The 26,290-nt window shown below is 39.5% G+C and overlaps 3 protein-coding genes across 3 annotated transcripts; 2 read left to right on the top strand and 1 right to left on the bottom strand.

Annotated features, from left to right (window-relative positions):
- The first annotated feature begins 5,912 nt into the window (after positions 1-5,912).
- Positions 5,913-7,030, top strand: LOC133737711 (uncharacterized). The gene is made up of 3 exons (XM_062165215.1): positions 5,913-5,952; positions 6,040-6,228; positions 6,321-7,030. Exons 1-3 carry the CDS (start codon positions 5,913-5,915, stop codon positions 6,827-6,829), a joined length of 738 nt encoding a protein of 245 aa, XP_062021199.1. The 3' UTR covers positions 6,830-7,030.
- A 570-nt stretch (positions 7,031-7,600) lies between these two features.
- Positions 7,601-10,389, top strand: LOC133740816 (E3 ubiquitin-protein ligase PRT1-like). Its single transcript, XM_062168758.1, has 7 exons — positions 7,601-7,755; positions 7,837-7,865; positions 7,943-8,122; positions 8,209-8,349; positions 8,456-8,644; positions 9,092-9,171; positions 9,835-10,389. The coding sequence occupies exons 1-7, from the start codon at positions 7,694-7,696 to the stop codon at positions 10,189-10,191; spliced, it is 1,038 nt and encodes a 345-aa protein (XP_062024742.1). The 5' UTR covers positions 7,601-7,693; the 3' UTR covers positions 10,192-10,389.
- A 1,355-nt stretch (positions 10,390-11,744) lies between these two features.
- LOC133737709 (uncharacterized) lies at positions 11,745-26,071 on the bottom strand. Its single transcript, XM_062165214.1, has 6 exons — positions 25,831-26,071; positions 14,416-15,567; positions 13,329-14,033; positions 12,439-13,233; positions 12,259-12,336; positions 11,745-12,129 (listed from the first exon to the last, which is right to left on the bottom strand). Exons 1-3 carry the CDS (start codon positions 26,069-26,071, stop codon positions 13,471-13,473), a joined length of 1,956 nt encoding a protein of 651 aa, XP_062021198.1. The 3' UTR covers positions 11,745-12,129; positions 12,259-12,336; positions 12,439-13,233; positions 13,329-13,470.
- Between the last annotated feature and the right edge of the window lie 219 nt (positions 26,072-26,290).

Raw genomic sequence — 26,290 nt, 5'->3', positions numbered from 1 at the left:
AACACAGCAAGATCATCATACAATCTGCCAAAGACAGAAAAATTTGAGTCTCCATAATCAGTGAGCTGATCAGTTTCCACAATCACAGGATAGCAAGAACTTCCCTCAATGTAGTTAAAGGCCATTTGACATGCTAATACTTCAGCATGTTCTGGTGAAATCAGATTAGCAACCGGACGTCCACCTCCAGCCAACAATCTTCCTTCAAAGTCACGGACCACAAAACCAATTCCACCCTTCTTAGTGCTCAGATTGAAAGATCCATCACAATTGATTTTAAGAAAACCAATGGGAGGGCACTTCCATTTCTGAATCCTACCACTACAATTTTTCCCAGTCTTAGCATTGTGAAAACGGAATTCAGACAACGTAGACAAGGAACTAATAATCACATCTCCAGCATGACTTCTTTTGTTCTCCCAAACTCGCTTGTTTCTCTCTTTCCACACACCCCAAAGCAAGTAGAAAAGCTCCTCCAAGCTTTGAGTAGTTAGATTTTTCATACAAGAGTACAACCAGCTAGCAACATCAAGTGAGGCAGCAGCTTGTGAGAAGCATACCTGATTGAACTCTGCTTTAGGTTGCAGCACTTGTCTAGTAAACGAACAATCCCTGCACAGGTGCACAGTGGTCTCCATATCTGCTTCACAAAGAACACACATCACCGAATCCAACTCCACCCTCTTAGAAACCAAGCGTTCCAGTGAAGGTAATATGTTATGGCATATCTTCCAAATAAATATCTTAGTAGAGCTTAGAACCAACGCTTTCCAAAGTCTTTTCCAAAAATCAGACCCAATGGAAAGCGTTATAGGTACGTTAGAAGAAGAGTGATTATAAGCAGTTTTCACTGTGAATATACCGTTACTTTCTAACCGCCAGGCCAACCTATCATTCCAGTTACGAACACTTAGAGGTATGGCCAGAATTGCTTCTGCCTCACTAACGTCAAACCTATTCCGGACTTCGGTTTCATTCCAAACACCACGAGCTAAGATAAAGTTATTAACCTTCAGAGTATCATCCACACTCAAATTACTTGAACTAGGTTTAAAAGAGGGTAGCCCAGGAACCCAAGGGTCACTCCACACGGAGAAAGAACTCCCATCCCCAATCTGCCAATAAGAACCTTGGCTAATTAAATCCTTCGTAAAGAAAATACTCCGCCACGAATAGGATGGAGAAACATGAGGCAAAGCTGACCAAAAAGAACCTTCTGGAAAATATCTAGCCTTGTAGATACGAGCAATTAGGGAATCTGGATTATTCACCACCCTCCAAGCTTGCCTTGCAAGCATAGCAGTATTAAATTCTGATAAACTTCGAAACCCTAAACCACCTTCCTCCTTTGGCTTGCATAGAAAATCCCAGGACTTCCAATGGATTTTTCGTTTGTGCAACGTACTTCCCCACCAAAATCTAGCACACATTTGCTCCAGATCCTCACAAAAACATTTCGTAAGTTGGAACACGCTCATAGCATAAGTTGGAAGAGCTTGAGCAACTACCCGAATCAAGATATCTTTTCCTGCTCCACTCAAGAGTTTGCCTTGCCAATTCTTCAATTTCTTTGCCAAAATGTCTTTCATATATTGGAATGTTGCTGTTTTTTTACGCCCCACATATGCAAGGGCGGAAGGAAGTAGAAGGCTATATAGGCTCAAGCCTAGACAATATTTTAGGTCAAAAACCCTCAAGTATATATATCTATCTTTAGCCCATACCAGCCCAAAGAAGAAAAAAATTATCTGTAAAAGTTGCGTGTATTCCCACTCTCCCACAGTAGCTCACAACCGCACACTACTCAGTAGGTCAGATTTGTGCGTTTCGATGGAGCCTCACACTACTTATCTTCAAAAGCAAAATGCCTAAAGCAATCCACACCCAAATTCCCTTCTTGTGGAAAATCTCACCCCTTGTTGTCCAGTAGCCTCAGTCTGCGACGTAGACCAAGGAATTTCCAAAGCAACAAGAGCCTCACACTACTTATCTTCGAAAGCGAAATGCCTCAAGCAATCCACACCCAAATTCCCTTCTTGTGGAAAATCTCACCCCTTGTTGTCCAGTAGCCTCAGTCTGCGACGCAGACCAAGGAATCTCCAAAGCAACAAAGAGCCTCACACTACTTATCTTCAAAAGCAAAATGCCTCAAGCAATCCACACCCAAATTCCCTTCTTGTGGAAAATCTCACCCCTTGTTGTCCAGTAGCCTCAGTCTGCGACGCAGACCAAGGAATCTCCAAAGCAACAAGAGCATCACACTACTTATCTTTGAAAGCGAAATGCCTCAAGCAATCCACACCCAAATTCCCTTCTTGTGGAAAATCTCACCCTTGTTGTCCAGTAGCCTCAGTCTGCGACGCAGACCAAGGAATCTCCAAAGCAACAAGAGCCTCACACTACTTATCCTCGAAAGCGAAATGCCTCAAGCAATCCACACCCAAATTCCCTTCTTGTGGAAAATCTCACCCCTTGTTGTCCAGTAGCCTCCGTCTGCGACGCAGACCAAGGAATCTCCAAAGCAACAATCTTTCTTTCGATGGAGCCTCACACTACTTATCTTCGAAAGCGAAATGCCTCAAGCAATCCACACCCAAATTCCCTTCTTGTGGAAAATCTCACCCCTTGTTGTCCAGTAGCCTCAGTCTGCGACACAGACCAAGGAATCTCCAAAGCAACAATGTTTCTTTCATTTTCTCGTAAACAAGGTATGAAACTCTATCGATCTCTCCTGTTTTGAATTTTTGATACATCTCTGTTCTTCTTCCTGATCTGTTTTTTCCCAATGGGGTTTTCTTAAAGAAATTTCAGAAGGAGAAGCTTGCCGATTATGTTTGCTACCAGTGGCGGATGTAATTGTGAGTTGGGCTTTTGTGTATAAGTTGAGGATTGGGATTGTTGGGACTACTCTTACTATTGGTTTTGCTTGGTGAGTTGGGGGCTATCGGTTTTGGGTTTGTTTGTGTACACTATTTCTGGTGGGTGTTCGGAAACATCAAACAGGGACTGGTTTTTCAGCTCAAGCAGTCAAGCTTTTGTTGGGCTTTGGAATTTCTTGATGCTTTCTTTGGCTTCTGATTATGTTGTGATTATTTTTTATTTAAAGATGTGCATTCTGTGATGCAGATTAGAGATTTTTTTTAGAGTTTTGGTGATAATGCATGTCTGGGTTTATATATGCAAAAAAAAAAAAAAATAGTGGTTGTTCTAATTAGCCTAGACAAGGCTCAGATCTTGGATCCGCCACTGCACATATGTAGGAAGTCCCAAGTACTTTTCATGGGAAGCAACAACTTCCACACCCAGCAAACTCGACATCTCCTCCTGCAAATACTCAAACACATTCTTACTAAACACAACTGAACTTTTATTGAAATTTACCAACTGCCTTGAGGCTCTGCCATATGTTTCAATCACCTCCTGAATCTGATAACACTCTTCCAAAGAAGCCTGAGCATAGAGCATACTATCATCAGCAAATAATAAGTGACTTACAGAAGGAGCATCCTGACAAATTTCAATACCCGATAACATGCCAGCTTCTTGTTTCCTTTGTAACAGTGCTGAAAAACCTTCAGCCCCCAGAAGAAACAAATAAGGTGATAAAGGGTCGCCTTGTCTCAACCCCCTGTTGGAATCACTAAGCCACGAGGTTTCCCTCTAACTAAGAAAGAGTATCTCACTGTTGTAATGCATTGCATCACCATGTCGCACCAAACTCGTGCAAACCCAAATCTGTCTAACACTTTCCGTAAAAAGGTCCACTCCATGCGATCATATGCTTTGCTCAAATCAAGCTTCAAAGCCATAACTCCTTCATCCCCATCTCGCTTGTTATGAACAAAATGTGCTATTTCATTTGCCACTAGAATGTTGTCCGTTATCAACCTCCCTGGAACAAAAGCACTTTGGAACGGAGATATAATTGAAGGTAAAAGTACCTTCAATCTATTAGCAATGACTTTTGAACATATCTTGTAGATTACATTACATAACACAATTGGCCTTAGATCTGACATGTGTTCTGGATTAGACACTTTGGGGATCAAGCAAATATGTGTAAACTTAATTTGCTTGAGTAACTGACCAGTATGCAAAAAAATTTGCACTGTCTCCGTAATATCACTACAATAGTATCCCAGTAATGCTGAAAGAACAAGGGTACGTGGTAATCCATCAGGCCCTAGAGATTTTGTTGGGTACATTTGAAACAAGGCACTCTTGACTTCCTCAGATGAGTACTGCTCGCATAGCTTCACATTCATCTCTCTTGTAACACGAGGTTGGATTGCTTGCAAGGTTGTTTCCATGGCCTCCATATCCAGATCAGAGGCAGTGAACATGGTCTGGAAATAAGATGAAACCACATTCTCCATACCCAAGTCATCATCACGCCAAACTCCCTCAGAGTCATACAATCCCTGAATAGTATTTTTCCTCCTTTTGTTTGAAGCTTTACGATGGAAAAATCCAGTATTCCGGTCTCCTTCCTTCAACCACGTTACTTTGGATCTCTGTTTCCAGAAAATCTCCTCCTGAGATAGAAGGGATTGCAAACGATCCATCAATTCTTTCTTCTCATTCTGGATCAATTCAGCGTTACCCATCTCTAATAACTCTTCTAGTCTTGCCCGGACCCCAAGCATTTGCTGCTGTCGCACCCTAAAAGTACGTCTATGCCATTTGTCAAGGGCAACTCTCGTAAGAGAGATTTTTTGAACAACCTTATACATAGGAGCTCCAACAACATCAGTTTGCCACACTTCATGGACTAAGGGATCACAATCAACATGCTGCAACCAAAAAGCTTCAAACTTGAACCTATAGTGTTTGGGGCGTTTAGCAATGGGAATAGTGCTAGCATGTAACATAATTGGTATATGGTTAGAATGACTCGGAGGGAGATGAGTGACCTTCGCATACCCATAAATATCACACCACGCCGGCGTACACACAACTCGATCCAACCGCAATTGTGTATTTGAATTCCACCATCACTACTAAAAAAATTGCTTTTGCGACGGAAAAAAAATTTCGCGACGGAAAATTGAGCCTTTTGCGACGGAAATGTTGGCGTTGCAATAGGTGGCGTCACAAAATCCATTTGCGACGGTAAACTGCCGTCGCAAAAAAGTATTTGCGACGGAAAACTGTTGCCGTCGCAATGGCTAAACTATTTGCGACGGATACTTTGCCGTCGCAAAAAGATATTTCATTTTAAAAAAAAATTAGGGTGAATTTATTGCGACGGATACTTTGCCGTCGCAAAAGAATATTTCATTTATAAAAAAAAAAGTAAAAAAAAAAAAAAAAAAAAAAGTGCTAGGCCTAATCTTTATGATGAGCAGCCAATTATGCACAAGTAATTTGTGAAACACCGCATTGTTGCATATATATACATTGCTTCCTTCCCTTCCTTTCGTATTAATTTTCCTATCCAAGTTAGTATACTGTGAATGTTGCTTTCAAGTTTGGAGAAACAGAAAACCATATTTATAGATACAAAACACCCAATACTCTGTCAAGAATTTGCAACAACAGAAAAACCAATATGTATAATTTAACAATAGCCATCCAACTGCTTCTATTCTAGGTACAAACAGAGAATCAAGCTTGTTGTCCATATTATCCTCAGCAGTTGTGAGTTCGCTTTGTAACGCCAAGAGTGATAGCTAGCACTGCAATAATTGACTGAAAATGAAGTATATAGTTCCATGTTAGGGCACGAAATGTATAAAAACCTCACTTTAGAGAAACCAAGAAAGACGAATACACTCAACTTTCACAAACGAAAACATTAAGTACTGGATAAGGGATGAATACAGGATAAGCTAAAGAAAAACGGGCTGCATGCCTCCAACCGCATTTTCTACTTTCACAAACAGACATGAGGAGAACAGGAAACCTCAGACATGCACCTAGAATTACCCTTACGACTAACAAGGCTCATAAGTAGCAAGATGTGCACATTGTGTGATAGGTTTAAACAGTCCTATTATATGAATATGGTGCCATGAACTAATTAAACACATATTCCAGCAACGGTAGTTGGACGTGAGGTTAGCAGATATCGAAATCAACATGGGAAGATATCACAAAATGTATTAGCAGCTTGTAACTTTGATTTACAGTTCACATATGTAATTAGTGGATGGGAGGGTTCCGCTCATGATTCAAAAGTATTGAATGATGCGATTTCTAGACGAAATGGACTCAAAGTGCCACCAGGTATAGTTTTAGTTGCATAAAAAAAGTTCAGAACACTTATTACAATTTATGTCATATAACATGCTAATTGCATATATTTTTTTTATTATTAGGTAAATATTACTTAGGGGACTGCGGATTTCCAAATCGACGCCGGTTTTTAGCTCCATTTCGAGGTACTCGATATCATCTCAAAGATTTTGGTGGTGAAGGAAACCATCCTGTCAATGCAATTGAGTTATTCAATCTTCGTCATGCTTCCTTGAGGAATGTAATTGAGAGAATATTTGGAATATTTAAGTCGCGTTTCACAATCTTCAAATCAGCACCACCATTTTCATATAAGACACAAGCAGAGCTAGTTTTGGCTTGTGCAGGACTGCACAATTTTCTTCGACAGGAATGCCGTTCAGATGAATTTCCTCCCGAACTAGAAGAAGATCTGATAGACAATCACGAAGATAATTTTGAATGGGATGATTTTCAAACCCAAGATCAGCAGAGAGAAAATGCTAATGAATGGAGAATGAGTATTGCTACTCATATGTGGACAGATGCCCAACCAAATGCCAACAATGAAAACAATAACAATGAAGAAAGTGAAAATGAAGGAGAAGAATAAATCATATCATTGTTTCAGAGACGTCTGCTTCTTTAGCATGAAACTTTTTTTTTTCCCGTCTCTTATTTTTGGTACCTTTTGGTTGATTATATTTGGAGATTTTTCCTTTATTTTCTTATACGTTTGTTTCATATATAACATTATTTGAGCTTCTCTGATTTCTACGCTAATGGACGTTAGTTAACATAGCTACTGCATCGTATTTTATTCTCTGACTCATAAACTAGCTTTTTTTCTTTCTTTCTTTTTTGTAAATATTGTGAAATCTATAGAAGTCATTCATATAAAGTCTGTAGATTTTTATAAATCAGTAAAAAGTCTATGCTAAAAGTCAATGGTTTTAAGAAATCAATAGAAGTCTATGAACTTTTTATAGAGTCCATGGACTTTTGAAAAAGTCTATCATTTAAAAAAAGTCTACATAAATCCAAATACAATACACCCCCCTTAATTCATATGTATTGGTATACTAGTTTAGAATTATTCTACTTTTGTATCAAACTAATCTATTTGTAAACTCATTCTCAAAAAAAAAAAAATCTATTTGTAAACTAATCTATTTCTTTAATAAACTAACAAAGTGTATTTGATGTATCAATATATTGATACAAAGCAAAAACGCACTCGAATAAAAAGAAAACAAAAAAGGAAAGAAAAAAAAAAAGTAATAATTTTACCAGTAGTAAAAAAAGTAAATTAGTAGGGTAGGCAAGTAACAACGGTGACGGTCGGCCAGTAAAAACAGCGATGGCCCCAACCGTGTTTAGTTACAGACTTACAGCTCATGGAGATTCTTCTACACATTTGTTTGTCTTCTAGAGAATAGAATAGAGATTCTTCTCATCTCTTTCGATCACTTGTTCAATGGAAAATCATCTCATCGAGTCGGAGGAATTCTCCGACCGCTTCGTCTGCTGCGTGTGTCTGTAAGTTTCCCAAATCCCGCTGTCAATTTTCCGATATATGAATCCCCTAGCTCATGCTATGGATTTGGTTTATTGGTGCAGGGAACTTCTGTACAAGCCTATCGTGCTCTGTAAGTCGGTGCTTGAATCACCTCTGTTAACCGATTTCGGTGTGATTATGATTTTGGGTTTGGGTTGTTGATTGCAGCCTGTGGGCACGTTTCGTGTTTCTGGTGCGTGCATCGATCCATGAGTGGTGAAAAGCATTCTCATTGCCCGCTTTGTAGGCATCCCTATAATCACTTTCCGACTATATGTCACTTGCTTCATTGTTTACTGCTCAACTTGTATCCTGTTGCTTATAACAAGAGGGAATTGCAACTTCTAGGTCTGCTCTCTAACTCTTCTTTCATGCACCTTGGTCAGTTCACACAAATCTCTAATTGCGTTTATTGTTACCTTCACATGTTGCAGAACAAGAGAAGAAAACTGGCTACTTCTCACCACAGCTTGATGCTCAGGCTTGGAGCTCACAAGCTAATCAAGACTCAAATGTGCTTTGTGCTGCTTGCAAAGAACTGCTGTTTCGTCCTGTGGTTCTTAACTGTGGCCATGGTAACTTGTGACTTAGATTTTAAAGTTTCTATCAACTCTTATCAGCTGCCAGTCCTTTGTTCTAAAAGTATAAATTATTCTAATATTCCTTTTTTTGATTGCACAGTATATTGTGAAAGTTGTATCGTCAAACAAGATGAAGAGAAGATTACATGTCAAGTTTGTCAAAGTTTCCATCCAACCGGATATCCAAAAGTTTGTTTGGATCTGCAAAACTTTTTGATCGAACAGTTTCCTAAAGAACTTGCACATAGAAGAGATGGTGTACAGCGTAACCATGTTAATCCAACTACATGTATGTCAATTGAATACTCAATTCCATTCTATTTATTTTGATGCAGTATAATATGATACTAAATCATTCATCATTTAAAAATGGTATGTTGTGCTACCTAATTTTTACTTGATTTATACAGCATAGGAAAATAGAGAAAGAAGACACTTAATGTTCCTAGGCAAGCATGCATCCTAGACTGGTAGTTGTTAATACTTAAAAGATATAGTTGTTGGAGTAGGCTCTACTAATCTCTTTCTTCTCAGTTATGAGTATCACGTCAGTATGCATTATTTCACTAAGAAAGCCAAATGACAAGCTACTAAATATGATTTATGAAATTTGTTCACCTATTGAGCTGGTCTTTCACTGTTACCTACTAAATATTTCACTCGTCAATTATTTATTGATTTATGATTTTTGTCTGTCTTAGATTTTGGTATTAATGGTGTTGCCATTTACTTATAGGTGAAAGCAAAAGCAGTAAAGAAGCAGAGAAGTCATCATCGGGTTCATATCACAGAGGAGTTGGCTGTGATTATTGTGGGGTATACTTCTTTACTTCTTTCTCTGCACATTGATGCTTTGAGAAAATCTTTTTTGCCTTCTCCATCTTGGATAGGTTTATGGCAGTGCAAGTAGATACTAAAGTATCAACCAGATAGGTTTGTAACTCAAATGATCAGGACCATGAAAAGTTAGGATGTAATAATAACCAGAAACAGTGCACGCTACTTATTTTTGATAGCCCTAGAAGATAGACACTTTTTCTTATTGAAGTATCTGCAAATTATGCATGATTTTTTTTATTTATGATGGCTTAAATAGTTGCTATATTGCCTGGTCACACTGTGTAGCTGTTGATACTACTTTATTGCCTGTCCAAGTTTCCGTACTTCTATTAACCTCTGTGCTTGTGAAATTTCACTTCTATTTCAGTTACTTGTGCATTTTCATCTAGCTTTGCTTTACATTTGGTATGAAGAGGGCTTGGAGTCAGGGTTAAAGTAATCTATAATGTTGTATGAAAGAGTCTTTATCCCAGAACCTTTATGCATAAAATCGGAGTCTGATCACTCTAATTATTAGATAAATCTTTTTTTACCTGTTTGAGCCTCAATTGTAAACTTGTAATTAAAAATCTATCCCCCTCTCTCATTACTGATATCACAATTGCACAGGATAATAACATCTTGGTTTCTTTTCAACAGATGTATCCGATAATTGGGGATAGATACCGGTGCAAAGATTGTGTGGAGAAAATTGGATTTGACCTTTGCAATGATTGTTATAATACTAATTCCAAGCTTCCAGGTCGATTTAATCAGCAACATACAGCAGAACACCAGTTTGAGCTTAAACGCGGTGACAATATTCGTGGTCAGTTAAGGAGAATGAGTGAGCGGTTAGGGGATGGTTCTTTTGCTGTTTTACTGGCTCACATGTCAGGGATTCCAGAGGAAGATGCTGGGAATAGAGAGATCCCCCATGCTCCCTCCACCAATAGTGAAAATGATGAGGATGATCAAGATGGCTCTCAACCAAGTTTTCAGCACGGTGGCATTTGAGGCTTGTGTTTTGTTTGGCTTTTAGATGCTTCCTTATGTTGTAAATAATGTCTTTTCCCAAGATTATATCATGGCAAAGGTTTCTATGGAAGACTACTAGATTGTACAGCTTTAGAAGTTTCGTGATCTAGGATATAAATTCAGAAGATATTGATAGTGTACAAACTATTTATAAATGACAAAATGGATGTTCTCTTATGTGCATGCTTTATATGACAGTGTGATAAGGGCGTCTAGAATTTATTGTCCAAATCTGATAATGACACTTCAGGTTTGAAAAACTTCCATTAGATATAATATATGGCGTTAGTTACATTTCACCAGCCGTTGTAAAGATCTCACTCAATTTCCTCATTAGCTTTCTAATGTGTTAAGAGCATTACTTTGTTAAAAACTCTCCAGAAAAATTAGTTAAAAAGAGCTCATTGGTAGTAATTTCTTACTAATGATCACTTTCACATAGCGGGGATGTAATATCAACGTGATCGAAATCCAAATTTACCTTCTGGAATTCATAAAACCTCCTTTCATTCTTCATATTAAAGGTTAGTTTGGGATCGCTGTGACTTTTAAAAATAACTGCTGCTGTTGTGTTGTGAAAATAATTAGCTGTGAATTAAATCAGGTTCGTGTTTGGTAAATAATATTTTTAAAAGTTACATAAAACAACTTCAGAGCGTGTTTTAATTGAAAACAACTTCTAAAAGCAACCCAAATGTTGCTTCTAAAATCTGCTTCCAGTGACCTGTAATTTTGAATTAAAGTTGTTTTTTATTTATTTACCAAACACAATAAAATCTAAAATTTTAGATAAAGTCAAAAAAAAAAATCTAAAATTTTAGATAAAAGCTGATTTTTTTTAAAAGCGAAGCAATCCCATACGGCGCCTAAGAGCCAAATTGACTATCAAAATGATAAAAGAACATAAACTCAGAGCAGTTGGTTATTAGGTGTTAAAATTGGAAAGATAAAAGGAAAAAAAAACTCAAAAGCATAGGACAGTAAAAAAAAAAGATTAATTTCAGTTTACCCCCTCTGAAGTTTGGGGGTGTCATCATGTCACCCCATGTACTCTCAATTTTGAATTTTTACCCCCAAGCTTTTCAATTTTCATCTTCTGTGTCCAATCTATGAATCTCCGTCCAATTTGGAAGTTAAATCCTACTGTTGAGGGCTGAAATGGTCATTTTCAAACAAATTTGGCTCCAAAATTTGAAAATTGTGCCACAAACTTAATCTATTACACACAGATTTGCCTCCAAAATTTAAGAATTTGTCAGCCAAATTCCAGTACTACACATCTGGTAATTACTAAAAATCTGCAAAATATGTGAAAGAACAAATGGGAGCATATTTAGGGAAATTCTAGTACTTAAAACCTGATAAGTACAGATGGGAAGCATATATGTGAAAGAACAAATCTGCATTCACACACAAACAAACATATATTTAAAAGGATGGTCTTCATATATTTCATATGATAAACTGGAGCATACATCGTCTTCAACATTAGCATCCTAATGGATGAACATCAGTACTTTACATCCATGAAACCAAAAAAAAAAAAAAGTTGCTTTGGGTTTTAGCTCTAATCATCTTGCCAAAAAATTAGAGCTAGCAACCAAGAGACATTGCTTAAGGTTCCGCAAAAGACAGCAACATAAACAAACCTAATATGATAAAGTTCAGGGCATGCTAACAAGACAACACACAATACTAAAACCCTAATTTTTTCCATCCTTTTGTTTGATTCTGGTAGATGACCTAGTAGGTGCTGCTTGCTTAGATGATGAAGGCTTAGGGGGAGGGTTTGACCTTGTTGGAGCAGAAGCTGTAGCTCTTGACATTGCTGGAGCAGAAGTTGTCGAAGCTGTTGCAGGTCTACCCTTTGATCCTCTTGTTGCTGCTGCCTGCTGTGCCTTCTTTTCATCTCTTTTTCTATAAGAAGATATACCAATACACATAAACCAAGTGTCTGAAAGCATTGGTTACAAACCGAAAGAACAAAATAGACCAAAAGCACAATCCATCTATGTAACAGACCAAAACCAATGAATTGAACTTTACCTTCAGCCTTTCTGCCTTTAGTTGTACCTTCTTCCTCAACTCATTTTTACTCACTGGTCCCTTGCTCTTAGTGTTGGTCTACAACACATACATACACACATATTAACACAGACCAAAATACACATAAATATACACATCAATAACCACAATTCACAATTTCAGAATGTTTAAAGTTCATACCTGAGTTTCAGTTTTGGATGCATCCAACTTTCTCTTCTTGCTACTTCTTGTTGAGGTCTTATCCTTGGGTGGCAAGTGTCTATGACAGGTCTTTACATTGTGACCAAGTTGTTGACAGTTGCTGCACTTAAGAGACCTTTGAACTCTGCCAAGCTTGATTCCACCATTGGCTGCCTCCTTCTCAGCTGCATCCTTCATCCTCTTTATCCTTGGTCTCCCTGGTTGCCTTGTGTATTGTGGGGGAAGGATTGGGGGTTCTGCACTCTTAGACCACAAATCCATACCATTTACAAGTTTGATTGTGTTGGCATAAATGGCCATGTATGTATTCTTCAAGTAGCACTGATCCACACTCTTCAGGGGCATGTCTCATGTAATGTATTGCTGAAACAACATGTTTACATGTGATGCCAGTTAAATCCCATCTTCTGCATGCACAAGTGTGGGCTTCAAGGTTCACCACATACTTGCTGCCTCCTATGCTTGCAACTTCAATTTGTGGCCCACCTGATCCACTAGGTATGCAATCAGTTGCAGCCTTGACCTTGTTTTTCTCCAATATCTCCCTAGGTTTGGGGCAGATTGTATCTTCATGTTTCAGCATCTTATCCTTCCTAACTTGGATTCTCCTCATCAGCTTAACCCTTATTTCTTCAAAACAGCTCACAATTGGCTTCTTTCTAGCTGGTACAATGAATACACTGAAGCTCTCGGACAAATTATTCAAGAGGATGTCACACTTCAGATGTGTTCCAAAATGTGCCCTAGACCAGTGCTTGGCAGGCCTATCAGGATCTACAAACAAGATAAAGATTATTATGTACAATTTGTGGAACATTTAAAAACTGATTAAACTGAAGTAAACTTAAAATAAGCACAACTTCACTTACGCATTAGCCATTCCCATGCTAAAGGATCCAGTTGGTTCATCAGGACCATTTCCTTGATAAAAAAGTTCTTTGTGGTTGCCTTTGCACAAGCCCATAGCTGATCCTTCATCACCTTTCCAGGAAATAATTTGTTGAAGTTTGTCTACAAATGTCTAACACAAAATCTCAGGTCTGCAAGTGGCATCACTTCAGCAAAAGCAGGTAACAACCCCTCATGATTATCACTAATGAAGGTCCATCCAGCTCCTTCATCCCTTATGTTCAGATCCTTAGCTAACAGGTCCAAAAACCAAGTCCAGCTGTCAGTATTCTCCAACTCTACCATGGCAAAGGCCAACACCCAGGTAGTGTTATTTGCATCTAACCCCATAGCTGTAAGTAGCTGACCTCCATAGCAGCTTTTCAAGTGGCACCCATCTAGGCCAAGTATTGACTTGCATCCAGCTCTAAATCCCATCTTAAGTGCTCCTAAACAAATATACATCCGCTTGAATATAGGTAGCTGGCCTTCACTGAAGTCACACTTGATGTCAATGGTGGTATTTGGATCTGCTCTTCTGAGCTCATCCCCATAGTCCTTTATTCTTGCATATTGTTCCTTGATATCAGCTTCTAAACGGGCCAAGGCTGCCTTTTTTGTTCTGTAAGCCTGTTGGTTTGACACTCTTGCCTTCACTCCAGCTGACATTGCTTGTGCAATAACCTCTATAAGACAAGCAAACTAATATCAAAATCCAAACATTTATACCAGGTTAGTCACAAATGTTAAAATGAACCAAAATCATACATGTTGACCAATCAGGGTTGAGCTTAATCTGCTCAGCATACTTCTTTGTCAAGTATGGTACCCTAATCATGATGTTGTCATTCACTCTAGCACAAGTGTGTGCAGGATTATAGGTCTTGATCTGCAAAGTGTTGACATGTTGCATCTTAGATGCATACAGCTCGAAGGGGCAATTTTGAGCTTTGCAGATCACCTTTATCCTATCCCTATCACTTTTCACAAATAATGCTTCCCACCCTTTTTGAATTGCTCTTTCTCTTACTACATCTCTCAAAATCTTTGGGGTTGCAAATTTCATACCTAGACAGAATTGAGGGTTATGCATATCAGTTTTAGGGTTGAACTCAGGGAACCCATCTCCATCTTCTTCCCCATCAGACCCTACCTCATTCCCAATACACTCCTCATCAGACTCAATAGCTCCATGCATTGTCTCATTATCAAAATCATCTACATCTGCCTCATTCTCAACACCTGCAGAAGAGGACCCTTGACCAACTCCTCCTATCCACTGACCAACTTCATTAAACTCAACATCCATGTCACCTAACCAATCATCATCCAAACCATATTCATCATAATCTTCATTGTCAAACCTGGGAACATAGTCCTTATCCTCTGAACTGTTCTCATACAATAAGTCATCATCATCAGTTACAACATCTGCTTCTTGCTCTACATCAGTAGGTACTGTTGATCTTGAGCTTCTTGGTTCGTAGCTGGACACAGCAACATCCACACGACTGTCTAAGCCATCAAAGACAGTTACATCAAGTTCTTCCTCCACAATTTTTTGCTTGCCTTTGTCTTTAGGTGCATTCACTTGAGCTGCACTAGCTTGAGTATGCACAACACTGGTCCATTCCAGCTCCCTAATGACAATTCTTGAAGGTTTCTTTGGTGGCACTACATCATGCCACTCTAACTCAGGTATGACAGGAGTACAAGACTTCTTTGGTGGCCTACTCGGAGTATCCCTCCTTGGTGAATCAGGAAGCTGCTTTATAACCACACTTGGCTTCCTCCTTGGTGAATCTGGTAACTCCTCAATAACAACTCCACTGGATCCTACCTGACTAAAAGCAAAATCATGATACTCATCCTCTTCATCCATGAGGTCATCATCTATCTCTATATAATCCGGCTTCAAATACCAATGATCCAAGTATAAAATCACTAGCCTAATTTGTGGAACACAACAGCACATAGTAACTGCATCCAAATCTGTCGAAAGCTTTGTCAAAGCATCATCCTCAGTTCCAATCCTATACCAGTAATCTATCCTCTTGCCAACATAGTCTTGGTTCAACCCCCTAACCATTGCATCAACTTCGACAAGTGACATCCGATCCTTGTCCACAAATTCATAATAGTTTATCTTCCCACCTATATACTGATTCCCACTAAAATAACCCCCATGATAGAGCTTAACAGTAAAATAATCTGGTAGACCTGCATATCAAAAGAATCAATGTTTAATTGATACATGCAAAGAGCAAAAAAATCAAGAAGAATAAAACCATTAATAAACAGTAGCAAACCTAATCGAAACTAGGACCACAACAGCCCTCAAGCAGACAACAACATTCTTTACTATTTGTTTGGACCACTTGAACAGTATTTAAAGGGCAAACACAGCACCTACCAACCCACTTTATTGTCTTCAGTACTTTATTCATAAGAGTAAACACAAGTAGACAAGAAACCCAATAAATTATCACATCCCAATCCCTATTTCTGTTCAAAATCACTTCTTGTAAACCGCTTTCAAGCTTCATAGACCCCAATCAGTCCCCAAAATAGAAACTCTAATCCCTAGAACCAGAACCCCGATCGAAAACCCTAATCCCTAAACAAAAACTCCAATCGAAACACTAAACCCATAACAGAACACCTAAAACCCAATCAAAATAAGAAAGCACGATTGAGATTAAAAACTTATTGTAATTCGAAAGCTCATCTCCTTCAGTTTCCTCTCACGGTCTCCAATCATCGTCAGCCATTACGCCTTGACGATTCTAGGTATCGGGTTATATAAACCCTATCGAGTTCTGGGTTTCAATCCTCGAGTTCTGGGTTTCAATCGATCTCCTTCTCTTTTCATTTTTGGTTTTTCTGTTTAGTCTTAGAGAATGGTTTAGCGACCCCCAAATCGGGTTTAGATCTCAAATGGGAAACTGTGCTATTGTTTATTATTGTTTTAGGGTTAATTGAGAGGGAATTGAATGAGGTTTTGAGATTATTGGGGGGAAAACGTCCTACTGGGTTAGTTTGGTCATTTAGCCACTAAACCCTCTAAACCCTCTCAAATTCATTCAATTTCAAACGCAACGGTAGGATTTAACGTCCAAATTGGACGGAGATTCATAGATTGGACACGGAAGATGAAAATTGAAAAGCTTGGGGGGTAAAAATTCAAAATTGAGAGTACATGGGGTGACATGATGACACCCCAAAACTTCAGGGGGGTAAACTGAAATTAATCCAAAAAAAAATTTCTATCATATGAGATTTCATTTTAGCTTTTCTAAAAAAATAAAATAAGTTCAAGTTTAAAACATCTTCCACCGATGAGAAGACAAAGATACTAGTAACCTTTATGATTTATAGTATCAATGTCCTCATTTCTTACGCAAAATCTAACCGTCAACTGACTATATTTTTCAACTATTATTAGTTAATCTCAAAGAAGTATTGAAACTCTAGAACTAGATACCCACAAAAAATATGATCAATAAAAAAATTCAGAACATATCTATTTTTTTTGTTCATCAAAGATGGAATATCTTCTTAGGAGCAGTCGGTCTCATGTGGAGAATTTCTACGTGTCAATCTCTAGGGATCAACGGCTGCACGTGTCACTCACGAGACACCAACCCGTGAGGAGAAAAGACCACGCTCTCCCTGATTGGCCGAGTCTGGGTACTGAAATCGGTGCCTAGTAAAACACACCACGCAAGCATGACGTCACGCGTTTGTCCGTGATTGAATGAAAAAAAATGAATTTACCTAGAGAGAGAGAGAGGTAAATAAAAAAAGGGGGGGGGGGGGGGAGGACTTGAAAAAAGGATTGAAAATAGTTGAGAGAGTTAAAAATAGAAAAAAAGACGCGCAGTAAGGTGAATGATTGGCGGAGCAGTCACACGTCGCCCACTTGTACGGCGGTTTCAAGTTTCAACCCCCTAGGAGAAAAAGAATAACAAAGACTTTTTTGCAGTAAAAGTTAAAACCAGAGGACGACGCTGTCAAAATCTGTTGGCTCCTTGTTTTGGAATTTCTAAGTTTGGGCTCTGTAGGGCGAGGGTTTCAGGGAAGGAATAAATTTTTCCACACTCTCAATGGTACCATTGCTTGTTGATTTTAGTTTTTTTTTTTTTTTTTTCCTTTAAAGAGTATATCAACAAGGATATAGAAATTCTATCTACTAGTTTATTTTATGTGAAGTTCTATCACCTTTCTATTTTTTTTCTTCTCTTTTTCATCCATTCAATCACTCATAAATGGTAAAGTATCTAGAGGTTGAAGATGGAATTTTCTGGTGTCAAGCGATAGAAAATTGAAAATCGCAGTGAAAGATATTGTAATATTTAGAGAGTATTAGTCAAATATTTTAGTATCAATTTATTGAATTGTATTGGAATAAGCTCCTTCATTCTATCTTGCTTGCTTAGTCGCTACCCAAACTTCAATCTGAGGCTTACCTGAGTAAAATTGAAAATTAGAATTCTCATAATTTCCTCTGTATTTTAATCGATCAATGTAGTAAATGAAACTATAAAAATTCTAGACCCAAGTAAAAAGTTTTTCAATAGGTTGGACGTCCATTAGGTTTATTGCAAAAAAGGTGGGAAGAAAAAAACTACCGTAAGGATTTAACTTCTTAGGCCCTTGAAATTCAGAGGCCTAGGCGGTCGCCTCATGTCCAATCCTCACGATCAACCCTACTATAATACGCTCATCAACAAAATGTGAGAGGCAAAAAGACAAAACTTGCATGACCTCACTGCTAATTGACGAAACTTTGTTTCTCAATTTGATTTAAGACTTTGAAATAACATTGGTTTATTAATTGAATTTTAAAAAAGTTGAACATGATAGGTGGTCACACTGCTAATTGACGAAACTTTGTTTCTCAACTTGATTTAAGACTTTGAAATAACCTTGGTTTATGAATAGAATTTTAAAAAAGTTAAGACGTGATAGGTGGTCGGCTGAGACGGGAGTGTTAGGCAACCACGATGCAAGGAATGGTTGGTGGCCAATGACTTGATCAAGGAAACCCTGATGATGATGGTGACTGAGGAGAACTAGATTGAAATAAAAATAGTAACACAAAGAAATAAATAGTAGAATTATTGGATTTCCAAAATCACAAAAATTCAGTTTGTTAGAATAAGCAAATTGTTTAAGGACATCTGATTTATGTGTCTGGCCCAAACTCTAGTGAGTCGTCCAAGTTGTAATAGGGTTAGTCTTACAGATATCCTCGGAGATATCCTATATATTCATTGCATGATTTAGTTTCCATGTAAGACTCATATTATATGGTTGTAATTCTCTATATAAAGAGGCCCCTATTATCAATGAAAGCACAACTCATTCTCTCCTAATTTCTGATTTCCTAAAATACGTTATCAGCACGAATCCCTAACCATGAAACCCTAAAATTGTAACCTTCAAACCCTAGCTTCCTTCACCGCACACCTTGAAGCCCTCAATCCCAGGAGTCCAGAACCGGTGGCGGAACCACAGGAACCGGCCATCGGAAAACATAAATCGGCCCTGTTAGCCTTGCTTGGATAACCTCGCCAGCGCACCCCTGTGCCAAGCTCCCCGTGCGCGCCTGCGCTCCTCCCTGACCCCTCAGTTAGCCTCGCCTCCGCACATCCTCACACAACCCCGCGCGCGCCCTCGCCTGTAGACCCCTTGGTTAGCCTCGCACAAACAGCTTGCTTGTAGCCTTCCGCGCATGCCCTCGCCTATAGACCCCTGGCTGACCCCTCAGTTAGCCTCGCCAGCGACAGCCCCCGCACGCCCTCGTACATCCTAGCGCCATCTGCCTGCAGGTTAGTCTCGCCAGCCCTCGCACAGCAGCCTTGCTGGCCCATCGCTGACCCCACACTGACCCCTCACTACCAGTAAGCATCAGACACTGCCGGCGACTCCTCCGACCACCTACCATTTTTCCGGCCAATTTTCTGTCAACCCCAAAACAAGGGAAAGTTTTATAAAAGTTTCCACTTTTAATTCTTTTGTTTTCTCGGGGACTTTAGACCTCCTTTCTTCTACCCCCCCCCCCCCCCCCCCCCCCACTTCTTCTTTTGTGGGGAGACCTAACCAAAACTATGGGGATTCGTGCTATCCAAGCTTGGAGCTTGTTGAGACCTCCAAATTTAGAGTTTGTTAAGAAGATACGTTCGACCACATACACATCATCATTTCGATTTAATCCAATACCTCTTGTAATCGAATTTCTTGAGAGTGATTACGCTCAGAAATTCCTAATTTTTTTGGAGCGATTACGCTAAGAAATTTCTTTTGTTTTCGTGGTAGCCATTTTGCTCCGAAACAAACCCCTTTTCTTGTTCTTTTTCAGGATGAGCTAGTAACCTGAACAAACTAGACTTTGCTCCATTTGGGACAACTGGCTCTGGATATCACAAGTGATTCGCGATGTTCGCCAGCATCTCAAGGCCTGAAAACTATTTTTGAGCCTAGTCAGGACGTGCTAACTCTTGAGCAAGCTCAAGTTTTGTAAGCAAATAGAGCAGCCTTGAAGGCAAATAAGGCGAAAGTCGTCATCCTAATGACTAGTCCTATGGATGATTCACTCTAGTACGAGTATCTAAATGAAGAAGATCCGAGAAGGTTGTGCATCTCACTCGAAGAATGCTTTGGCAACGTCCGTGACTCCCTGCTTCCTGACCTAGAAGTGAGATGACATAACCTCCGCTTCTGTGATTTCAAGACAATTCTTGATTACAACTCGGAAGCACTTCGCATCAAATCCTTGATGGAATTTTGTGGCAAAGAGATCACAGATGCGATAATGATTGATAAGACTCTCTCTACCTTCCCCGTCTCTACTTTGATGGTTGCTAAGAACTATCATTTTGATGTTATTGTAGGACGTATCACAAGGTTTCATAAGCTAATTGGAGCCATGAACGTAGCTGAGAAGCACGACAACATCCTTGTGAAAAACTATAATTCGAGACTCGTGGGAACCAAGTCTATTCTAGAGTCCAATTATAGTCGCTCCCTTAAGGGAGAGTGCCAAGAGGAAGGTAACCGCCAAAATTGGCTAACACAGAACCGAAGAGGTCAACGTGGAAAGAGAGAATGAGGCAATGCCTCTGGCCATGTTGGTGGCGCCACCAACACTAAGAGTCATCCTAATGACTCTTTCAAAGCACTTCGATCATGGGAGTCTGACCATAGAGATGTTTGTCTTTGACGTGAAGCGTCCAGACATTGGGCAAAGGCATGTAACGCATCCCAGAATGTTGCAAAGGCATACAAGATGTATTGCGAAGCAAGGGAAGCGAACTACATGGAACATGAGGATCAAGAAGGTGATCATAAACTAATGGGGGAAGACTTCAAGTCCGACCAAGATCAAGAGACTGGCGATTTTGAATAAAGTCTTTATTTTCCAAGAGATGTAATAGGCAATTGCCATATATTTTGTATTAAATGTCATTGGTTTAGTTTTTCTTCAACTAGGCTCATCCAAAGTGAGTATGATGTCTAGAAAGGTTTTGAGATAAGTGGTACTTAAGCGAGCTTTGCTCCACCGACATCTCTCTACTCACCTGGTCATATTTATTTTGGAGTTACCAAAAGAAGTCAAAAGGCTACCATTGTTTTGCATTAGCTAGTATTTGGATTAGATTCTCTTATTGATTAAGAAACAATGATGTACTCTGTTGGCCTTATGAATAGAATTTCGAGTTTTTTCCATTATGACTCCATTTTACTTCTGAGCATATTCCTCTGTGACTACGATGGCTGGGCCATCAGGTTTAGTTCAAGAACATGGAATGGCCTAAATTTTGCTTGTCAAATGACACCTTGATTACTATCACAGAAACTCTGTACGCTCTTAGGGCGAATCGAACCCTATTAAGCTATTCGAGCCAACGGATTCCATGCGGAAACACATGTAGAGAACGGAAAAGAGTTCATTTCCAATACCTCTAATGATTGCTGATTACAAGCATTTATATGCATGTAATTGTATCTGAAACACTAGAAATAAGCTAATCCTTGAGCCAATTATAATGTAATTAATCCAATTTTATTTATTGTGTAGGAAATAAACGAAATTGCGGAAATCGAGAGAAAATGGTGGAAAATCAGAGCAATTGAGAATTTTCGACAAGTGGAAGAAATTATCGACGTGGTCAACACCAATAGAGAGCGCCGCAACACAAAAGGGAAGGGCTCTGCCCTTTCCCATCAGATCCATTCCTTCCCTTCTTCCCACAACAGACCACCACCATTCTTTCTCTTCTCCTATACCCACCGAGACCACAACCTCACACCCAATCAATTTTCATCATCTTCTCCAAGGATTTGGGTTAGGTATAGAGAAAGTATAATTCCAAGCTAGTCATGCTCACTCTCTAGTGTTGTTGTGACTAGTGTTGGTTTCTCTCTCTCTTTTCTCAACTCTATACTCTCTTATTTGTGAAGCATTGCTCTTTGGACATTATATCTTTCTCGATGGAGTTGATCTTTACATGAGCACCTAGAGCTATTATGGAGCATACGTTAAGGAAGTCAAGGCTTTGTGCCTTGAGGTTGGTGTCTCATATTGGGCTTCTCCGAAGGTCGTGAGCAATGGAAGTGTCTACAAAGGGGGTTTTCCGTATCTTTTCTCCGCCTTTAGATTTTCATTTAGATAGTTAATTTTTGTGCCTTCGCCCAGACTTCACTTTCATACCTAAATCCAACATGGATTTTGGCTTTCAAGCTCACTTTGCAACATTGAGGACAATGTTGGTTTTAAGTGTGGGGGTGAGGGCTCGAGCGCCTATGAAAAAAAAATTGTTTTTTTTAGATTAGCTTTTTGTAATTATATTTTAGTGGTTAATGCCTTTTTCCAACCCAATGACGAGTCATGGACTTAACTTGTTGTGATTGTGGATAGATTGAGCATGATCTAGGACTTTGAATTTGTTTTGTAATTGAGTGCATATGTGATCTCTGCTTGACTATATGTGTGCACATAGCCTATGGTTAGGTTGGTTCATCATAATTAGAGAAGCATATAGATGATTTGATTGACTTGCATGCCCTTATTTGTGAGCTTTTGTGCCTATATCTATAGTGTATGCATCGTTCATTCACTTATTCTTTCATGTGTATACAATTTCATGACATTGTGTATCTAGAACTTGCTTGAGACCTCTCGAGGCTATATGTTAGCTCACGATGGGATGGAAAAGATTGAGGCATTAGGCTTAATACCACCATGGCCAAAGAAGCATGTGCCCAAAGATATTTACCACTAGATTGCCACTTTGAGCCTATTTATATTTTTTAGCCTCTTTGTTCATTTGCACCACGAATTCCTGCCTAGCCTAAACACTTTTATCCTACCCTTCCATGGTAGTTGGTGAAGCGATTCGAGAGAATGACTTTATGTTTGAGTGCTTCAAAAGAAAGATAAAAGTCAAAAGTGTGAGGTTACGAAAGAATAAGTGTGGGGGTGAGTGATTTTTGTATAGAAAAGAAAGTTTCGAAAGAGTTCAAAAAAAAAAACAAAAAAAACAAAAAAGAGAAAAGAAAAGAAAAGGTGTTGAAAAAAAAAATGAAAAAAAAGTATTACATAGTATAGTATAGTGTGGGTTGTATATTTGGATTAGAATGAGTGAGTTAGCATTCGAAAGCAAAAGTCTTAACTCTCTACAAGAGAGAGTTGCTTCACCAGCTTACATGGACTTTGTCTTTCCCTATCCTTTATTTTTATTAGCCACTTGCCCTTAGCCCTATTACAACCAAATAAAAGACCTCTTGATCTTGAATGTTGTGAGCTACTAGCGGAGATGAGATTGAAAAACAAGCATATGGCGTCGTGAGCTGTGAAATTGCTTTTGAGTGAAATACATGTAACCCCTAAACACTTGAGTGGAAATAATTAGTGAATCTATGTGAGTTTAGTGGGTTATGTCGGGTCTTCTATATGCCGATTTGATTATGGTGGATTGATTTGACACATGGTCAACACATACATATACTAGAGCATTTCTCACATGTGCATCTTAATTGCCTTACAAATTTGAAAATCTTATGTTGTGCTTATACCTATTTCATGGTCATATACATAATTAGTTCTCTGAGGATTATGGTTGGAAAGGCTAATACTACACTATCTTTATGTTTGTGAGTTATTAGATTTTCGGATTATATTTCATTTAGTTTGCTTGAGGACAAGCAAAGTTCAAGTGTGGGGGTGTGATTACAAGCATTTATATGCATGTAATTGTATCTGAAACACTAGAAATAAGCTAATCCTTGAGCCAATTATAATGTAATTAATCCAATTTTATTTATTGTGTAGGAAATAAATGGAATTGCGGAAATCGAGAGAAAATGGTGGAAAATCGGAGCAATTGAGAATTTTCGACAAGTGGAAGAAATTATCGACGTGGTCAACACCAATAGAGAGCGCCGCAACACAAAAGGGAAGGGCTTTGCCCTTTCCCATCAGATCCATTCCTTCCCTTCTTCCCAATTGCAAATAAAGACGCATCTTAGAGAAACTTATGTGTCTCTCTAGTGGATTTTATGTCACCACTATTCGAGCTATTCAATCTAATAAAGTTATGAGAGAAGATCTCTTGAATTTAGACACATATTGGCTTTGTCACGACATGATAGATTATCCTAGTCATGATATGATGATCCGTCTAGTAAAGACTTCACCCGGACATCCATTCTTTCGAGTGAAACGAAGCATGCACGAATCAAAGGTTTGATTCTTGGACTAAGTGTGACCGCCGTCGCTGCCTCTGGCGCCTCCAGCCTAGGGCTACCTTAGTCTATATCCATGATGCCATGGATGGCGTCCATCATGGTGATGGCACCCCAGATGATGCTGCAATCACCAACTTTGCTTCCAATAGCATTGTAGACGCTCAGGCCCAACTAAAATCCTCATTGGTTGCTTCTAAAGCCTCTCGCTCATTCTACAAAGCATGTTCCTTAGGGAAATTAGGACTAAGACCATCCTACGCAAATGATACAATCTGTTCTTACATAGAATCCGTGGGGATTCTGTACGTGAACCAATTCAATCAACTTGCAGACATTTAAATATCTCATGATGTTGGTTGACACGTGAACACGCTAGTCACGTGTTGTGCCATTGTCCACTTGTAACTGCTTACGCTACACTCCTAGCATAAATCATATGGCGACGGGCTCACTCCCCGGATCATTCCATTCAGTCAAGTTGATTTGACAATGCTAGAGAGTTTTCATCGAAGACTTTCGATGATTATGCATATCACTGGGACTGATGTTGGACATCATATTCTCATGTACACACCCAAATGGTCTTGCAGACACGACTATGATGGTAGCCCAGACATTGGTAATGCGCACCAATCTCCCTATATCCGCTTGGGGTGATGCAATATCGCATGCAGCTATGCTAATTCGTCCACGACCCATCACCACTAAATCTATCTCTGCATTACAGCTAGTGACTGGGTACAAGTATCTCGTACTTACGCATATTTGAGTGTGCCATTTATCTGCCAATTACGCCGCAATAACGCATCATGATGGGTCCTCACAGACGAATGGGCAAATACTTTAGAATGGGACTCCAACAATAATCCGTCATTTACTACCCTTGCTAGGCGATCTCTTTACCGCTAGATTTGTGGATTTTCATTTTGATGAGACAGTCTTCCTGTCATTAGGGGGAGATAAGAACACAGATGTTCAACAGGAACGACAGAAATTGTCATGGTCTGTCCCCACTATGTCTCATCTCGATCCCCGCTAAAATGACGAGATCACACATATTTGCCTGCAAGGATGGACGTCCCTAAGAGAGGATGTAGAGTCACCCTACACAGAGGTGGGCATGACACTAACGCCATAGAGAGTGACACTCTGGCGTTACATGTGAGCCCCCGAAATTTTTGTTTAATTTTTTTTAAGGTAATTTTTCGCCAATAAGATTTTTCCGCAAGGTAATTTAAGTGAAGGAATTTATTTTGGAAATTATTTTGGTATCGAGACCACCTATTGGGCTGACAATTTAAGTTTGGGCCGAGATTCTTTCATTTGGGCCTAGAAGGTTACAGAAGTTAGTGAAGCGACCGTTTGTTAAAGTTTCGAAGACTAAATTGAGTTGTAACAGAGTCTTGGATTTCGTATTTTTATGAGATCGAGTTTTGGGCCTAGGACGGAGTTGAGAAATAATTTAGGAAGTTTCCGACGAAAAAAGAATAAAGGAAAAGTTACGAGCCCAAAACAAAATTACAGAAAGCAATTGGCTAGAGGAGTTTTTGTAATTCGTCAGAAGGGTAAAATCGTCAATGCACACGGGTTATAAACATAAGGAAACCTAGCAGGCTCCTCATTTCGCTCTCTCTCTCCCTCAACCGTATTCTTCTCTCTCTCCCGATCTCTCTCTCGTCCTCCCACTACCAGCGCCGGAAAACACCATTTCCGACTACCACCTAGCAAAACCGTCACCAGCAATCGAACCAGCACCAAATTCCGATCTAAACCCAGCAAGAATCACCGGCATGCACCGCCTCCAACCACCGCATGCAACCACCATGGTCTCCGCCGCCATGCCTAGCCAGAAAGGCTGCTTTCGATCACTTTCTCCACTCATCACCATCACCGATTGATTCAGAACAAGCCACTCACCCAAACCCCGAAGCCTTTGCAACGTCTGACGCCGGAAGACCACCTTAAGCACCATTGCCGGAGACGAGGATCTGCAGTTCTTCGTTCTTTAATTCCTGGCCTGAATCGAGCTACAACACCCACATGAATACAATCCTCGCTTCACGACCTCCCAAACCCCCCAAATTCTGGACCTCTGACTCCGACCAGAGCCGCCGCACGCGCCGCCGCTGGCGCGTCGACCACCGTACCTCCGCCGCTCATAATCACCGGATCTTCAGGCCTTCCCGATTAG

This window comes from Rosa rugosa, chromosome 3 (assembly GCF_958449725.1).
Source record: "Rosa rugosa chromosome 3, drRosRugo1.1, whole genome shotgun sequence".
Lineage (NCBI taxonomy): Eukaryota > Viridiplantae > Streptophyta > Magnoliopsida > Rosales > Rosaceae > Rosa > Rosa rugosa.
This window is presented reverse-complemented; position numbering and strand designations above follow the sequence as displayed.

What these genes read in the sequence shown, in the direction of transcription:
- LOC133737711 (XM_062165215.1), top strand. Translation starts at nt 5,913, where the DNA reads ATGCACCTAGAATTACCCTTACGACTAACAAGGCTCATAA. An exon ending in ACGACTAACAAGGCTCATAA is followed by an intron (nt 5,953 to 6,039) that starts GTAGCAAGATGT and finishes CACATATTCCAG; the next exon opens with CAACGGTAGTTGGACGTGAG. An exon ending in TGGACTCAAAGTGCCACCAG is followed by an intron (nt 6,229 to 6,320) that starts GTATAGTTTTAG and finishes TTTTATTATTAG; the next exon opens with GTAAATATTACTTAGGGGAC.
- LOC133740816 (XM_062168758.1), top strand. Translation starts at nt 7,694, where the DNA reads ATGGAAAATCATCTCATCGAGTCGGAGGAATTCTCCGACCGCTTCGTC. An exon ending in GTACAAGCCTATCGTGCTCT is followed by an intron (nt 7,866 to 7,942) that starts GTAAGTCGGTGC and finishes TGTTGATTGCAG; the next exon opens with CCTGTGGGCACGTTTCGTGT. An exon ending in GAGGGAATTGCAACTTCTAG is followed by an intron (nt 8,123 to 8,208) that starts GTCTGCTCTCTA and finishes CACATGTTGCAG; the next exon opens with AACAAGAGAAGAAAACTGGC.
- LOC133737709 (XM_062165214.1), bottom strand. Translation starts at nt 26,071, where the DNA reads ATGGTGCTTAAGGTGGTCTTCCGGCGTCAGACGTTGCAAAGGCTTCGG. An exon ending in TGGTTCGATTGCTGGTGACG is followed by an intron (nt 15,568 to 25,830) that starts GTTTTGCTAGGT and finishes TTTGATATGCAG; the next exon opens with GTCTACCAGATTATTTTACT. An exon ending in TAACCCTCAATTCTGTCTAG is followed by an intron (nt 14,034 to 14,415) that starts GTATGAAATTTG and finishes CTTGTCTTATAG; the next exon opens with AGGTTATTGCACAAGCAATG.